Raw genomic sequence first — 17364 nt, forward strand, 5'->3', positions numbered from 1 at the left:
TTTTAGTTCTAGTTTTTTTGTTTTGTTTTTTTTTGCCTCCAGGGTTATTACTGGAGCTCGGTGCCTGCACCACAAATCCACTGCTCCTGGAAGCTATTTTTCCCTTTTGTTGCCCTTGTTGTTTAACATTGTTGTGGTTATTATTATTGTGGTTACTGATGTTGTCGTTATTGGATAGGACAGTGAGAAATGGAGAGAGGAGGGGAAAACAGAGAGGAGGAGAGTAAGATAGACACCTACAGACCTGCTTCACCGCCTGTTAAGTGACTGCCAGGGGCTCAAACTGGGATCTTTATGCCAGTCTTTGCACTTGGTGCCTTGTATGCTTAAACCATTGCGCTACAGCCCTACCCCCTAGAGTGTGCTTTGATTATCACTTCATGGTATTCTTAGGAGTCTACATTTTCTTTTTATTATGTATTTTGTCACAGGAATACATATATATAGTCAGAACTGGAATTTCCCTTCAAAATATTTTATATTTTCTCTACTGAGTGTTAGATAGTTCATCATGAGCAAGAACCCTTTGGCATCAAGCACTCTGGCCCTACATGGAGCTGTTAAATGCTGATTAAAAAAAAAGGGGGTGGTCCGGGAGATGGTGCAGTGATAAAGCTTTGTACTCTCAAGCATGAGGTCTCGAGTTCAGTCCTCGGCAGCACATGTACCAGAGTGATGTCTGGTTCTTTCTCTCTCCTCCTGTCTTTCTCATAAATAAATAAAATCTTTAAAAAAAAAAGGGGGGGATGCAGGTGTCTGTCTTTCTCCCTCTCTGTCTTCCCCTCCTCTCTCCATTTCTCTCTGTCCTATCCAACAACGATGACAACAGTAATAACTACAACAATAAAACAACAAAGGCAACAAAAAGGAATAAAAAAATATTTAAAAAGGGGGGGGCAGGTGGTGGCGCACTTTGTTAAGCACACACCTTATAGTGTGCATGGACTCAGGTTCAAGCCCTGGGTCCTCACCTGCAGGGAGAGTGGTGAAGCAGGGTTTCAGGTGTCTCTCTGTCTCTTTCCCTCTATCTCCTCCTCTCCTCTCTAATTTTCTCTGTCTCTATCCAATAATGAATAAAATAAAAACATTTTTTAAATGCTAAGAAATAACTGATCAGTGAAAACTGCTGACGACTGGTCAGTGTGAATTAGAATCAAAGTTACACCGGCTCATTTATTCTTCTTGCTCCCCCCTAACTGCAAGTGGACTGTTAAAAGAAAGATGGCTTGGGAGGGGCATTGTGGAAAACCTTGCAATGTAAAAAGAGGGCACGGAGCCAACACCAACTTCTGAAATGGGCCAGAGATGACCTACTTCTTATGATGCTTAGGAAAACTCACATTTTAATATAATGTTTTTTTTATTATTATTTATTCCCTTTTGTTGCCCTTGTTTTATTGTTGTAGTTATTATCTTTGTTACTGATGTCGTTGTTGTTAGGACAGAGAGAAATGGAAAGAGGAGGGGAGGACAGAGGGGGAGCGAAAGATAGACACCTGCAGACCTGCTTCACTGCCTGTGAAGAGACTCCCCTGCAGGTGGGGAGCCAGGGGCTTGACCCGGGATCCTTACACAGGTCCTGTGCTTTGCACCACATGCACTTAACCCACTGCACTACCACCTGACTCCTATTTTAATATAATGTTAAGAGACTTACATCTCCCCAAAAGTCTAGAGTTCCTGGGATATCTTCAGCAGCTTTTGATTAAGAACTTCTATTCTCAAATATGTTTTTACACTGAAAATAAGGTTCAAAAGTCTGGGCTTTCTGTTATGAGGAAGGAGATGAAGGTAACCAAAACAAACAAACAGACCCACTTTCACACATGTTCTAGAGAACTCTGTGGGCTCCTTGTGTCAGCAATATTCAATGAGAATTTCACTTGCAAAATGTGTCTTCAACCTTTTAAGACAGTAATAAAAATAGCTGAAGTGTTTTCTACCACCCAGAGAGGAAACCACCAATGCATGAGCTGAGGTGTCCAGGTGGTTGTAAAATGAACGTTTCTTCAGCTATTTCTGCTCAACTGAAGAAGGCTATAACAAAGCCAAACTATAGCACAACATGTAGCTGATTCAAAGCGAAAGAATGTGGTGGTTGAAAATCAGCTAAAGAGGGGCCAGGTGGTGGCACGCCTAGTTGAGCACCTCCATTATCACGAATAAGGACCCAGGTTCAAGTCCCCAGCTATAGGGGGGAAGCTTCACTAGTAGTGAAGCAAGGCTGCAGGTGTCTCTCTTTATCTCCCTTCTCCCTCTTCACTTCTCTCTGCCTTATCAAATAAACGTGGTCCAGGAGGTGGCACAGTGGATAAAACATTGGATTCTCAACCATGAGATCCTGAGTTTAATTCCCGGCAGCACATGTACCAGAGTGATATCTGGTTCTTTCTCTCCACCTATCTTTTTCATAAGTAAATAAGTAAATAAATAAATTCTTTAGTAATAAATCTTAATAATAAACAAACAAATAAATATTGAAGAAAATTAGCTCAAGGAAACATTAGGAAAAGAAATTTGCTGGAGTGTAAGACAGTATAATGGCTATGTGAAAGATTCCTGCCTGAGGCTCTGAGGTCTCAGGTTCAATCCCCAGCACCACCATCAGCCAAAGCTGAGCAGGCCTCAAAGAGAAATACTTCTTTCTCTCTGCAAACATGTTACCATGCTAATGACCCAGGTTCAAGCCTCCAGTGCCCAGTTGTAGAGGCAAAGCTTCACGAGGGGTGAAGCTCTTTTTTCCTCTCTATTTCAATTTCTAACTGGAACCAATAAATAAATAAAACTGAGAAAGGAATCCTATAGAGGACCCACATTCTTGGCTATCAATCAGACTAAGAAGGAATGGATCACACCAAAAGCAGCAAATGTCCATGAGGGTGTGGAGGTGAAAAAGGAACAGACATATTGTTGGTAGGAATAGAAATAGTTTCTAAAATGGTATGGAGTTTCCTAGGAAGTAAAAGACACAACTACCATGAGTGCTGAATATCTATTTGTATATGTATTTTTGTATATATATAGTACTACCTGAGAAAAGGTCACCTCAGCTCATTTGTAAATAAAATACTTGTGGATCCTTTTGTTAAAAAAAAAAAAAGACATAACTACCATATGACATTTTTGAGTATTTATCCAAGCAATATAAGCACATATACACAGGGGCTGGTCAGTGGCACACCCTGCTGAGTGCTTCTGTTACAGTGTGCAGGGACCCAGGTTCAAGCCTCTGGTCCCCACCTGCAGGGGGAAAGCTTCACGAATGGTGAAGCTGTTCTGCCGATGTCTCTTTCCCCTTCTCTAGCTTCCTGTCCTCTCGAGATTTCTCTCTGTCTCTATCCAATAAATAAATAATTTTTAAAAAAGAAAACATCAGCACAGAAAGTTACATGTACCTCGATGTCTACTGCTGTGCTGTTTACAATTACCCAAACCTGGAAAGAACTCAAATGTGGATTGACAACTCAATAAAAAAGATGCACTACATGAAATATACAATGAAATCTTAGAGTCAGCTGTATTAAAATGATGATTTTTTTTCATGTGCAGCAAAGTGAGAGAGGAGCACTAGGGGATTATGGGAAATCAGAAGGGGAAAGGGGCGTATGTATAAAGACTGTGTTTCCCATTTGTCCAATATGAGATAATAGAACAGATGAATAGACAAAACAAAAGTAAAAGATCAACTAGCTGAAAACCAAACCAAGGTTACCTTAGCAAGTGGGGGTAAAAGGAGACTTGCTGGGCGTGGAGAGGTGGGAGTAATGGAGGCTTTTTCTTTTCTTTTCTTTTCCTTTCTTTCTTTCTTTCTTTCTTTCTTTCTTTCTTTCTTTCTTTCTTTCTTCTTCTTCTTAGTTATTTATTTATTTTTGCCTCCAGGGTTATTACTGGGGCTTGGTGCCTGCACTACAAATCCACTGATGCTCCCGGAGGCCCTTTTTTTCCCATCCTGTTGCCCTTGTTATTGTTATTGCTACTGTTGTTGCTGGATAGGACAGAGAGAAATGGAGGAGGGGGAAGACAGAGACGGGGAGAGAAAGATAGACACCTGCAGACCAGCTTCACTGCTTGTGAAGGTTAAGCCCCTGCAGGTGGGGATCCGGGGGCTCAAACTGTGATCCTTAAGCTGGTCTTAGCGCTTTGTGCTATGTGCACTTTACCCGCTGTGCTACTGCCCCACCCCCTGGATGCATGTTTTTTAAAAAGTAATTTTTGTGGCTCAAAAATTCAAAAATGGTCAATGTGTGAGGTGTTTGGAAGCTCATACGTCTATGCTTGCACTCATTCTCACCCTCAGGCTGGCACCGTTTGAAACTGTTGGTCCTTATGGACAGTCAGAGTTTCTGAGTAGAAGTTAACATGAATGGGGCTGACGTCAGAAGACTGACTGTATGTACATGAATTGGATGAATTGGAAAAGAAAAAAATACAAAAAAAAAAAAACTAGATTTTGGTAGCAAGTACCTTGTCAATTTCAGAGGTGGAAACACCAGCCTGAAATAAAATGTGGCTTTGGGGGTAGACAGCATAATGATTATGCAAAGAGACTCTTGTGCCTGCGACTCCAAAGTCCCAGGTTCAATCCCCCATCATACCACCATAAACCAGAGCTGAGCAGTGCTCTGGTTAAAAAAAAAAAAAAAAAATAGACCTACCCTATGACCCTGCAATTCCTCTCCTGGGGATATATCCTAAGGAACCCAGCACATCCATCCAAAAAGATCTGTGTACACATATGTTCTTGGCAGCACAATTTGTAATAGCCAAAACCTGGAAGCAACCCAGGTGTCCAACAACAGATGAGTGGCTGAGCAAGTTGTGGTATATATACACAATGGAATACTACTCAGCTGTAAAAAATGGTGACTTCACCGTTTTCAGCCGATCTTGGATGGACCTTGAAAAAATCATGTTGAGTGAAATAAGTCAGAAACAGAAGGATGAATACGGGATGATCTCACTCTCAGGCCGAAGTTGAAAAACAAGATTAGAAAAGAAAACACAAGTCAAACCTGAAATGGAATTGGAGTATTACACCAAAGTAAAAGACTCTGGGGTGGGTGGGTGGGTGGGGAGAAAAATGATGAATGAAATAGTGGGGGTTGTATTGTTAAATGGGAATCTGGGGAATGTTATGCATGTAAAAAAAAAAAAAAGAAGTAGAAACGCAAAGCAGAAATTGACTGAGTTTGGAGTATGGCACCAAAGTAAGAAAGCAGAAGTACACTAGAGTTTGCAGTGAGTACCTCCCTAATACTTCCTCTCCACTTTTCCAAGCTTTGGGTCCATGATTGCTCAACAATTTGTTTGGCTTTGTATGTTAACTCTCTTTGCAGTCACCAGGTTCCAGGTGTCATCAGGATGCCGGCCAGACTTCCCTGGATTGAAGACCCCACCAATATGTCCTGGAGCTCAGCTTCCCCAGAGACTCACCCTACTAGGGAAAGAGAAAGGCAGACTGGGAGTATGGACCGACCAGTCAATGCCCATGTTCAGCGGGGAAGCAATTACAGAAGCCAGACCTTCTACCTTCTGCAACCCACAATGACCCTGGGTCCATGCTCCCAGAGGGATGTAGAATGGGAAAGCTATCGGGGGAGGGGGTGGGATATGGAGAATGGGTGGTGGGAATTGTGTGGAGTTGTACCCCTCCTACCCTATGGTTTTGTTAATTAATCCTTTCTTAAAAAAAAAAAAATTGGCCCTTTACTGTGAAAAAGCGCTTTCAGCAGGACTTTGCCAACCTGAGAAACTGAGTTGTTTAGGGTAAGAACTGACATAAAGAAACTGGTTTGATGAAGAATTTAGCAATGGTAAGCAGAATTCAACAGTAGGTGACACAAAAAGCAAACACAATTAATTTGTTGTAGCTGTACGGGTATGGTGAGAATCTAAAATCATTATTCCTGGAAATTAACAACAGCCTACTGTCTCTTCCAAAATCTGCCTCAGATTCTAGTCGCCTGACCCCACCATGTATTTACACATGGGGCGTCCTCCTGGGCCAGATTCTTGAGCTGGCAGTCACTGTACAAGGCCGGGCCTATCAGCCAGTCCCCAATCTGACCATAGTCTGAACACTGTTAAGGGCACACCGCTTTTGTGTCAATATCATTTTCATGCTTCCCTTCGTATCAAGCCTGGCAAACCTGATGGAAGGGCTGGCACAACTCAGGTCCAAGCCCAGCCTCTACTGCACTGAAGGAAGCTTTGGTGCTGTGATCTCTTTCACCCTCTCTCTCTACCTCTCTACTTCTCTGTCCCTCTCTAACAAAACAAAACAAAACAAAACAAAAACAGATAGAATACTGGTCCATGAGAAAGCCTTGATTTTAAACCTAGTTCAGCTCTTGAGTTGCATGGTGCTTTTCATTCCATTTAATCTCTTCTGGCCTAAACTTTCTTACCTTGAAAACAGAGACAATCAACCAAAAAAAAAAAAAAAAAATCTGTGTACACCTATGTTCATAGCAGCACAATCTACAATAGCCAAATCCTGGAAGCAACTCAAATGTCCAACAACAGGTGAGTGGCTAAGCAAATTGTGGTCTATATACACAATGGAATACTACTCAGGTATTAAAAATGGTGAATTCACCTTCTTTACCCCATTTTGGATGGAGCTTGAAGGAATTATGTGAAGTGAGATCAGCCAGAAAGAGAAGGATGAATATGGGATGATCCCACTCATAGACAGAAATAAGAACAGAAGGGGAAACACAAAGCAGAGCTTGGACTGGAGTTGGTGTATTGCATCAAAGTAAAGGACTCAAGGGTGGGGGCTTCTAGAACCTGATGAATGATGGTGGGGGAGGACCTAGGCTGGGATTTATAGTGTTTTGAAAAAAAAAAAAAAAAAGGAAAAATTTTATACATGTACCAATAACTGTGTTTACTGTAAACCATTAATCTCCCCAATTAAAAAAAGAGTAATGATTGTTAATTTTGAGAAACTGAGGAAAGCTATGAAATGATTCCTTTTTCATATGCACATATAAAATCTACAAACTGCTTAAGACTTATAACTACACTTTAAGCCTATATATAAAAAGTTTATTGGGGGTCGGGCGGTGGTGCAGTGGGTTAAGCGCATGTGGCGCAAAGCGCAGGGACCGGCGTAAGGATCCCGGTTCGAGCCCCCGGCTCCCCACCTGCAGGGGAGTCGCTTCACAGGCGGTGAAGCAGGTCTGCAGGTGTCTATCTTTCTCTCCCCTTCTCTGTCTTTCCCTCCTCTCTCCATTTCTCTCTGTCCTATCCAACAACGAATTGTGTCAACAAGGGCAATAGTAATAACCACAACGAAGCTACGACAAGGGCAACAAAAGGGGGAAAAAAAATGGCCTCCAGGAGCGGTGGATTCATGGTGCAGGCACCGAGCCCAGCAATAACCCTGGAGGAGGAAAAAAAAAAAGTTTATTTATTTATTAGAGACAGAGAAAAATTGAGAGGGAAAGGGAAAATAGGGAGAGAGACAGAGACACCTGCAGCCCTGCTTTATCACTCATGAAGCTATCCCCCTGGAGGTGGGGACTAGGGGCTTGAACAGGGGTCCTTGCTCATTATAACATGTGTGCTCAACCAGGTGCACCACCACCCGGCCCTCACACATAAACTCTTTAAGAAAATATGCGCATCAAGAGCAGCTGAAGATATTAAGTACTTATTAAGTACTTATTAAAAATACAATCCCAGATCCATCCTAGAATTTGATTCACTGCATCCGGGGTGTAATATCAACTTAACTTTTTTTTTTTTCTTTTTACAAAGCACTCTGGGTGTTTTTGATGTAGGTGTTCCATTTTCCACCACCCTGTCTAGAGAAATAAAGTTCTTTTTTTTAAAAAAATATTTTATTTATTTAATTTTGAGAGAGAGAGAGAGAGAGAGAAACATCAGAGCACTGCCCAGCTGTGGCTTATGGTGGTGCAGGGGACTGAACCTGGGACTCAGGCACGAGAATCTCTTTACATAACCAATCTACCCCCGCCCGAGAAATAAAGTTCTTAAGGCATACTTGCATCTCTAAGGTAAATGTTTGGACCAGATGATAATTAAAATTCCAGCTCTAAGTTCTGTCTTTGTCTTTGTGGGTCTCTATGATTAAGATATAGACAACAAATGCAAGTTAAGCTCAAGGGCTTAAGCCAGAATGACTTCTAGTATGAGGAGAAAAAAGTAAAACCTGTATTGTCCCATTCAAAAGAAGAACTTGATCATAAATATATTTGTTTCAAAGGTGGGAGGAGAGTGGGGAGGAGTGTTTACAGCTTCATAATCAATGTTAACATAATTAAAATAAAATTTTAAATCTGGAATTTAAAACGTTTTCAAAGCATGCAAGGTTCAGAACGCATGAGTCCGCACTGAAACTATTACATCAAGAGTATCACATAAAACAACAGATTCAAAATAGCCACAAAAGTACTTATTTTATATACAGGAATTATTTAAACGTGTTTGCACATCCATAGAGTATGAGGAACTGACTACAGGACAAGGATTTGAATGAACTTTTAGACTAAAGATCCTGTTTACTGTTAACTATGTAGTTGCATTCACCAGAGATGGAAACGGATGAATTATGTCAATTTGGCCCTTAGTAAGAATGCACACACCCCGTCACTTTGCATACAGCACTTTACTTTCTCTCCTGTGTGGGAAATATTAAAAGAAGAAGATACACTAGAGATTCAGTTAAGCAGTCGGATCTGAGCAAAACTGTCCTTTGAACAGACTCTGCATTGCTGTGAGGGTTTTCCCTAGCCTTTCTCCCTAGTAATCTTTTTTAAAATTATATTTTTATTTATTTATTACTGGATAGAGACAGAAATTGAGAGAGGAGGAGGAGTTAGAGAGGAAAAGGGAAAGAAACACCTGCAGCCCTGCTTCACCACTTGTGAAGCTTCCCCCCTGCAGGTGGGGACAAGGGGCTTGAACTCGGGTTCTTGGCACTGTGCTGTGTGCACTCAACCAGGTGTGTCACCACTTGGCCCTCCCTGTCCGTAGTAATCTGTACCCCTGTACCTGTCAACCCGCACGTGTCCTCTAAGTGCTTCTACCCATTGCCGAGAGAGAGGGTGCATTTCTCCAGGGGCCACACTGTCTTTCTTGCCTCTTCCTGGCCGGGGCTCCACTCTGGGAAGGACAGGAGCCAAGCCCGGGTCCGACAGAGGAGGCGACGCCCCCCGGCCCGCCCAGCCCCCCCACCCCGTCCAGGCCCTGACGATTGAGATGCGGCCCTGGGGAGTGTTCGGAAGCCCAGTTCGCAGGTGCGCAAAGACGGTCGTGGGGCGCTGGTAAGTCCGCAGCCCGGCTGCCGCGAGGCCTCTAGGGCCAGGCTCGGTGTCCCAGGCGACGCGAGCGTCCCCGAGGCGGATCTGCACCTGCAGGTCGCCGCCGCCTGCAGCCCGCATGCGCAGGGCAGCATTTACCTCTCGCAGCGTGGGCCCCGCCGCTTCCAGCCTCTCCCCGTCGCCCATCGCGCAAGCTCTGCCAGGCCGGGCAGAGAGCCGCCTCTACCCGGACAGAACCCGGGGCCGCGGGCTGCCCCTACGGAACAGGACGCCGCGACCCAGCACGCACGCCGCCCCGCCCCAGTGAGGCCCCGCCCACAGGGGCCCCGCCCCTACCTCTCCAGCCCAATAACATCCCCACCGCACACTGGCTCCGCCCACCCCACCCCCCCGAAGAGCCCCGCCTTCTACGTGGGCTCCACCCACATTAACGCCGCTCCGAAGGAGCTCCGCCCCCCCCCCGGCCACACCCTCGACCTCTCCTGTCCAGTAACATCCCTAGTATCCACTGGCTCCGCCTCTAGAAGGGCCGCGCCCCTCCCAGCCCCGGCTCATCAACGCCTCCCGCGGGATCAGTAAGACACTGCTCCTGCTAGTTCTGCCCTCCGGGTCGCAGAAGAGCCACACGCCCCGCTGGGCTGTCTAGGCTAAAAAGTGACAAAATTCAGGAAAGTCTTTTGAAAGCATTTGTGGGAATTTTTTAAACTTAATAAGCTTTGGGTAATATTTTTGAGCTTTTAGTTCTGGAAGATTTTTAAAAAATATATATATATATACATATATATATATGTATGTATGTCCCTTTTTTTTTTTTAACCAGAACACTGGCTCATGATGAAGAAGGGGTCTCAGTAGACAGTGGAGTCAACTCATACTTGCTTTTTTGGGGTGATGCAGGAGCATATAGGCCTGACCAGAGATGTAACTTCCCTCCCATAAATTATCCTGCTGAGCAGCTATGAGCTTGACCTATTTGTTTGTTTGTTTGTTTGTTGGGGGAGTGCACAAGTATAGCCAGACCAGAATGAATGTCACCAGTTGGTAGCTGATTTTGGGATAGCCTAGCTGTCCATCTGGAAGTGACAAGACTTTACTCTTATGAATCTTCCAGGTTTGCTTGGTTCTCCCAGTTTTTCCTGTCTGTCACATTCATTGTTTATTTTTAAAAATCTATGTCCAGTACAGATATGCCCCATCTATTCTTTCAGATGTATCACTTACTCTTTTTTTTTGACACCAGGGTTATCTTTGGGGAGCCTGCATTACTAGGCCACTGCTCCCTGCAGCCATTTTTTCTATTTTTCTTTTCACATTTTACTAGATAGGACAAAAGAGAAACTGAGAGGGGCGGGGGCTAGGAAGAGAAAGACAGACATCTGCAAGACTGCTCCATGACTCATGAAGCATCCCCTCTGTGGATGGGTGCTAGGGGCTTAAACCCTGGTCCTTCTACACGGTAATATGTGGGCTTAACTAGGTACACCACTGCCTAGCCCCTAACTTAATTACTAGCTATACCTACCATACTTTATGAATCCCTTTATAAACTATTTGCTTTCATCCTTCCGTCCTTCTTTCCTTACAAAGGGGTGCTGGGCTGTGGCACATATGGTGGAGTGCACACATTATCATGTATGAGGGCCTGGTGTCAAGTCGCCCATCTCCACCTGCAGGGGGGAAGAAGCTTCAGGAGCAGTGAAGCTCTCATCTTTCCCTATTTCCCCTTCACTTCTCAATTTCTCTTTGTCCTATCAGGAAAAACAAACAAACAAAAAAAACCTTTAAGGACAAAGAAATGGAGAGACTCCACAGCACCACAGCTTCTTCCAAAACAGCTACCATGTGACACTAGGACATGAACCTAGGCAGTGTGCATTCTAAAGTATGCCCCTACCTGGTGAGCTATTACCATCCTCTGGCCATCATCCTTCATTTCTTTCCATTTCTGTAGCAGAGTTGAGTTTTTAGTTTGTTAGAAAGGGACAGAGACAGATTATCTGCAGTGTTGCTTCACTGCATGTGAAGTTTCCCATCTGCAGCTCAGGAGCAGGGGTTTGAGCACTGCATGTTACATAAGGAGATGTGTATGCACAACTATCTGCACTATAGCCTGGCCAACAGAACTAAGTAAGTAATATGGTAAAAACATAGTACAGGCCTCACCACAGTACCTGACACATAGTAGGCAGTATGTATTAGGTTATTGTTTTCCTCAAAATGTTTGAAGTTGATAGAAAGAACAAAAGTAAATAAAGATGAACCTGAAAGACCTCTCGATCTTCATATAGCCTTCGTGGAATACTGCATTTTCTAAATATAGCCAAAAATACATTTTAAAAAAATTTATTATTGGATAGGCAAATTGAGAGAGAAAAGGGAGATAGCGAGGGAGAGACCTGCAGCCCTGCTTCATTTGTGAAGCTTTCCCCCAGCAGGTGGGGACCAGGGGCTTGAACCCAGCTCCTTGTGCCTTGTAACATGTGTGCTCAACCAGGTGTGCCACCACCTGGCCCCAAGAAAAAAATTTCATACAACCATAATATAATGGCTGAACCTGTTTCCAAAGGTGGAAAAGTTGGGTATGAGTGAGGAAGGGAGTTAACAGTAGCTATCAGTTAAGTAGACATGAATAAAAGAAGTGTGTTATGAGAAAAATTTACATTAACACTTGAAAAGTTGTTCAGCCCAATTACTCCACATGACTGAGTGGGAGGAAGCCCTATGTTGCTTTTAGATCCATTCTTGCTTTTGGAAACTGTCAACACAAAGGGAACTCTACACATTGGCAATAACCCGGTGGTGACATTTTCATGTGATAGTTAATATGGGTAATGACTGACAGGTATTCTAGTAACATGCTAGTCTCTTTTAACCTTTAGGGTGGCTTTTTTGTTGTTTATTTTAATTTTATAAGAGACTAGGGCAGTGCTCAGCTCTGGCTTATGGTGGTGCTTGGAGACTGAACCTGTAACCTCAGAGCCTCAGATAGGAAAGTTGTTTGCATAGCCGTTGTGCTATATCCCCAGCCCTGATTGCTTTCTAGGAGGGATTATGTTCATGTTATTTGTATTAATGGCTGCCAGGAGACTCCATGCATTAGAAGGCTGCAACTTTTAGCCCCACATGCCTGACTCACTAGGAGAGGACTGGAGACTTGTCACCAGTGGCCAGTGATTATTTATTGGAAAAATCATTCTGGATTTTTGTACATTTGCAACAACCTAACAATCACGCCTGCGCAGTGAAGGCTTAGTAAGTCTAGGAGACGGCTTCTGGGTCGGTAAATACATAGAGGTGGGGAGAATTACCTCCAGAGGCTAGGGAGTTGGTTTCCTTAAGTTTTGCCCTCACATTGTATTTAGCCTGGCCGTTCCAAGTCCTGCTGCCAGGACCACACTGAGGCTTCCCACCTGTGGTCTTGCAGTTTCTGGTGGACTTTTTACACCCCCTGGAGAGGGAGGGAGGTAGAGAGGAAGAGACAAAATGAAAAATTCTACAGCACTAGCATCCCCTTTATTTTTTTGTTTACTTATTGGATAGAGAACCAGAAATTGAGAGGGAAGGGGGTGGCAGGGAGAGACAAGAGTGACATCTGCAGCACTGCTTCGCTGCTTGCAAAGCTTTCCCTCTGCAGGTGGGGACCAGGGGCTCAAACCCAGGTCCTTGAACATTGTATTATGTGCGAACCCTAAGCCCCAGCTTCCCCTTTGCATGGTGCCCGGTAGCAGGTGTAGTCTACATCTTTCGGCTCCCCAGTTAGTCATTTTAATAATAAACCTGTGATGATCTGCTATGGTGTGAAACCAAATCCAAGAGGAAATGGATCCTTTGACAAAGCTGTTCATTCTAAGTACAGGTGACAACTGGAGCTTGTGATGGTCTTCCAAGATAGAGGCTTGTCTTGTGGGACTGTGCCCTTTACCTGTGATATCTGTTTATCTCTGGGCAGTGTCAGAAGTGAGCAGTAGTACATTGGGCTGGCATTAGTCCCTACCCCAAGTGATTAAATGAGATTGTGTGGCACACAGTAAACACTCAAAAAGAAGTACTTAAGAGAACGGATGTTGCAGTCATAACGGTGTAGTAACTTCTTTTTAATTTTGAGATAACATACTTTTATTATTCTAAGGTATTTGATCTGAATCAAGAAGCCACTTAAAATACATTTCTACATTAATCAGATGCTATGTAGAGAACCTCTATGCTCAAGTCTACCCACTTAGGTTAAGCATGAAAAGTTATTTATTTCATTGTTTACCTACTGAAGAAACCTCTAATCCCTGTGTTTATCAGGAGGAAGAAGCCTATTTCCTGGTTAACAAATACGTTCTCATAGGCAAGGAAGATATGACCCTACGGAGATCACTAACGGGTAAGGTGCGGGATGTGTTTCTATTTGTGAATAAAGCAGGATGTTCTTTAGGCAGTTTCAGTATCATCTGAGATGCTGTTTATGCATAAAGATTTCCACCTTCCACTTAAAACTGCATCAGAATGTGTCTGAAGAGAGCAAAGCTTAGAAGTCTGCACAGAGCATGAGAACTGATTCAAGAGCAAATCACAGTTTTGATTTAGCCCTTGAAGTGGCTATATAAGAAACACACAAAAACAACCCTAATATTAGGAGAGAGATGTTCAGAGGCAAGTACTGGGTGATAAAAACATGCTATTGAAGCCACTGTACTAGGCCCAGTCCTATTCCCATCACTGAGGGCAAGAGGAGCAAAAGCAGCCAAATTTTGAAAACCTCAGTCAAGTTCCTTCTTGGTCTTTCTAAATTTGCCTTTAATTCCATTAGATTTAATCACTAAACAGGCCAAAAAAGAACTTTCTTTTATATGGTTTTATTTTACATTTAAAACCATTTTATGCTTCATCTTAAAAAAAGACTCGCTCTGCTTTTAATGTTTCTAAAAGCATTATAACCAAAGTTTTGATTTAGGAAGACTTAAGAAAGTATGCATTATTTAAATATCTTCACCTTTTTTTTTTTTCAGTAACTGTTAAAAATAAGTTCACAATTAAGGTTTCAAATGTCCTAATCATACCATTTTTCTTACTTGGTATTTTATCAATTCCTTCATGTGCATACAGAAATTAAGGTGATAATATAATTCAAACACATAGATGATCATCAGCTCTAATCTAATTACTATTTCATTTATTCAGAAATAGCATTTAGACATAAAAACCAGTGTCTTACCCACTTCGTAGAATACCTTTGGTTAATTTACACAAATCTAATACAGCATGTTGTAGAAGTTTTAGTAATCACAGAGATTCACGACTATAGTTTTAGCTTTTAGTATTTTGTCAGCAGAGTTGAGAATATCATATTGTTCAGTCTCTTGATGGAAGTTATATAATGAAAGTACAATGCCTTTGAACATGAAAAACACCCTGAAGGCTACAGTCCTGTAAAGAAACTGAGTGGTAGGAGAGATTCTATGTGTAAAGTGACAAGTTTAAGTCACGTTATGTGGAAGACTTAGGAAAGAAAACAGTATTCTCTATTATGCCCTTGAGTAAAGCTGAAATCACAAAAAATTGGAGATACTGTTTCTAGGCTACATAGTCAGTGGGTCATGAAAGAGCCTGTCACTTGATTATCTGATGTGAGTGACATTCCTACGTATAAGAGTCACATTTCACTACCCATCTGTAAAAACAAAAGTTGGCCTGGCCAGTGCCATTCAGGTTTCTCTGCTAACTGTAAAATGTGAGCTGATTTTTTTGTTTTGTGTAGTCTATGTATATAGAAACACTCAGTTCTTTAAATAAAAAAAAATTATGCACATAATCATGTCAGTGTATTGCCCCTAGTTTAAATGTACAACTACATAAATAAAAACTATTGTTTCTTCAGTATTACTTGACATTTCTTCTGTAATTTCTTTATTTAAAAAAATGTAACAAGATACTTAAAAAAGGCTAAATACAAAAGTCGTTAAGCTGCTCACGAACATTTAAAATTTTCCAAAATGTATCTTCAATAATCATGATCTTATAAAACATTTTACAGTTATCAGAAAGTGCCCAGGCTGAGTTTACATAACTGAAACACCTTAGTACAAATGTCCAGTTAAGAACTGAAGTGCAATAGCCTCCTGCCTGACTGCTTGTTGGAGTTGGGATACAAAGGGGGACAGTTTACTGTGATAAAGTACTGTGCATTGGCCCCGTCATATGTACAAAAAAGTGCCCTCATTTAAATGAACAAGTTACATGCAAAATATCAGTGATACCATTTAATATCCTAGAGCTCAATGCCATCAAATAAACCATAATAGAAGTGGTTTTTAATAGGTAAAAGTGATTTTTGTCCTTAAGATCTGAATGTCAAGAACTTTTTACAAGTTCCATATACATGATACACAATTGCAGCCAACCACAAATCAAACACCATAAAAAAGTTAAAATGAAAACACAGAACATACTTCATTTTTTATTTGAAATTCCCTATTCCCTCTATACAAGAACCTCTGCTGAAACACTTTCCACAAAGGCAGCAGTGAATTTTCAGAACATTTTACATATTTTCCCCTCAGCAAAAAGATAAATCACAGTGAAATTATGTTGTTCTGCTGTCATCTTTGGCTGGGGTAGACCCAGAAGTTGTAGACTAGCAAACTATCATCGTCAGATTTTGCTAGTGCTCCTCAGGCCTTTAAGCTACAAACTCAGCAAGGAATGTTTGCATTTAATCTCTTTAAGGTACCACCAGGGGGTGTGACAGCATTAACTTCCATAAACTTTTTATAGACAAATGGAAAAAAATCTACAAAATTAGCTAGTATTATTACACAGCAATACACACTTTTTATATTCTACACAAAACCAAAATTCTTGGTCTTAATGGCGAGTAGCAATTTCTGTTTGAGAATCTGTTTAGAGGAATAGAGTGGGACATAAAGTCGAGAAATACAAGTATTTGCGGTAGGAAGATGTTGGTCATCTGGTGGTCTTATTGTGATTGAGGGCATAGGCTGAAATCCCTCCTCACTGGCTGGTAATGATGGGCTTGAGGTCCAAAAGTAAACCTACATAGGAAGAGAGTAACAGCTCTTAGTGATGATTATATATGCGTGCGCGCACAAACACACACACACACACACACACCCACACCCACACCTCCTCCATTCTTGTGTTAAAACCTGTAAGTGTCTTGTTTTGAAATGGGCCTTAACATTTAATTTTTGTACTGAAAGGCAAGATTCAGGATAAAAATGGGGGGAAAATATCAGATATGTAGCAAAGTTACTTTATGCTCTAGGGTCTCAGTTTCTCATCAGTAACACAAAGCTGTTAGACCAAAATGCCCTTTCTATAAAAACCTTTGCAGTGGCCAAATCCCATGGGGGTATCTCTTAGAAATAAGAGACTGTATCAAAAAATTGATTTTGTATTTTAATTATCAGTAAGCTAACCCACTATTTTTAGTGCTATAGAATATGAGTAACTACACATTACATCAAAATCCATAATATTAACAAAAGATTTTACTACATATCTACTTTGGGCAACATAACAAGAAATGTCAGCTTCTTTATTTTTTACCTAGATCTGATAACCAAGAATGCTTTTCTGAAATATTTATTAGTACTTCCCACCCCCCATTGATCCAAACATGATACATACATACCACTCTTCAGTGCAGTAATATAATACCTACTTTTTATGGTACAGCTTTTAAAAACTGGTGTATATCTGATATATCCAATACTCCATCATGACAGGAGCTAGTTTGGTATTTCCTAAAGCAAAGTTTTAGGAGGGAGCTCAGCTGGAGTTCTACTTACAGGTCTACAGAAGTTAGAGCCCTGTAAAGGGAGTGGGGGGCATGCTGGATAGAAAGCTGACCCAATCAACTCATTTTATGAGGAACAAGCTTCACGCAGTGTTTTAAACCAGGACAGAGACTACACTGCTAGACTTCTAGGGAACTGGAGGAAAATGCTGGAGGGCTTCTCAGAACTTTTACTATTAATAATAAACTGACTCTCCCTAGAGGAAAATATATAGCCATAGAAACTTTGCAATTTGTGGGAAAAGATTTTGAGAAATCCTGTTA

At 41.8% G+C, this 17364-nt stretch overlaps 2 protein-coding genes across 4 annotated transcripts in view; both read right to left on the minus strand.

The window, feature by feature from the left end:
- The window catches only part of RRM2B (ribonucleotide reductase regulatory TP53 inducible subunit M2B), a 45894-nt gene extending 36314 nt beyond the window's left edge, over positions 1-9580 (minus strand). For all 3 annotated transcript variants that reach the window (XM_060196372.1, XM_060196367.1, XM_060196380.1), the window contains exon 1: positions 9432-9580. In XM_060196372.1, the coding sequence (XP_060052355.1) occupies positions 9432-9479 (48 nt within the window). In that variant the 5' untranslated portion in view covers positions 9480-9580. The remainder of the gene's footprint in view (positions 1-9431) is intronic.
- Positions 9581-15725: 6145 nt separating this feature from the next.
- UBR5 (ubiquitin protein ligase E3 component n-recognin 5) overlaps positions 15726-17364 on the minus strand; it is a 117910-nt gene continuing 116271 nt past the window's right edge. The window contains exon 59 of the mRNA XM_060196392.1: positions 15726-16333. Within this exon, the coding sequence (XP_060052375.1) occupies positions 16121-16333 (213 nt within the window). The 3' untranslated portion in view covers positions 15726-16120. The remainder of the gene's footprint in view (positions 16334-17364) is intronic.

The sequence above is a fragment of the Erinaceus europaeus genome, chromosome 1 (assembly GCF_950295315.1).
Source record: "Erinaceus europaeus chromosome 1, mEriEur2.1, whole genome shotgun sequence".
Classification (NCBI taxonomy): Eukaryota; Metazoa; Chordata; class Mammalia; order Eulipotyphla; family Erinaceidae; genus Erinaceus; species Erinaceus europaeus.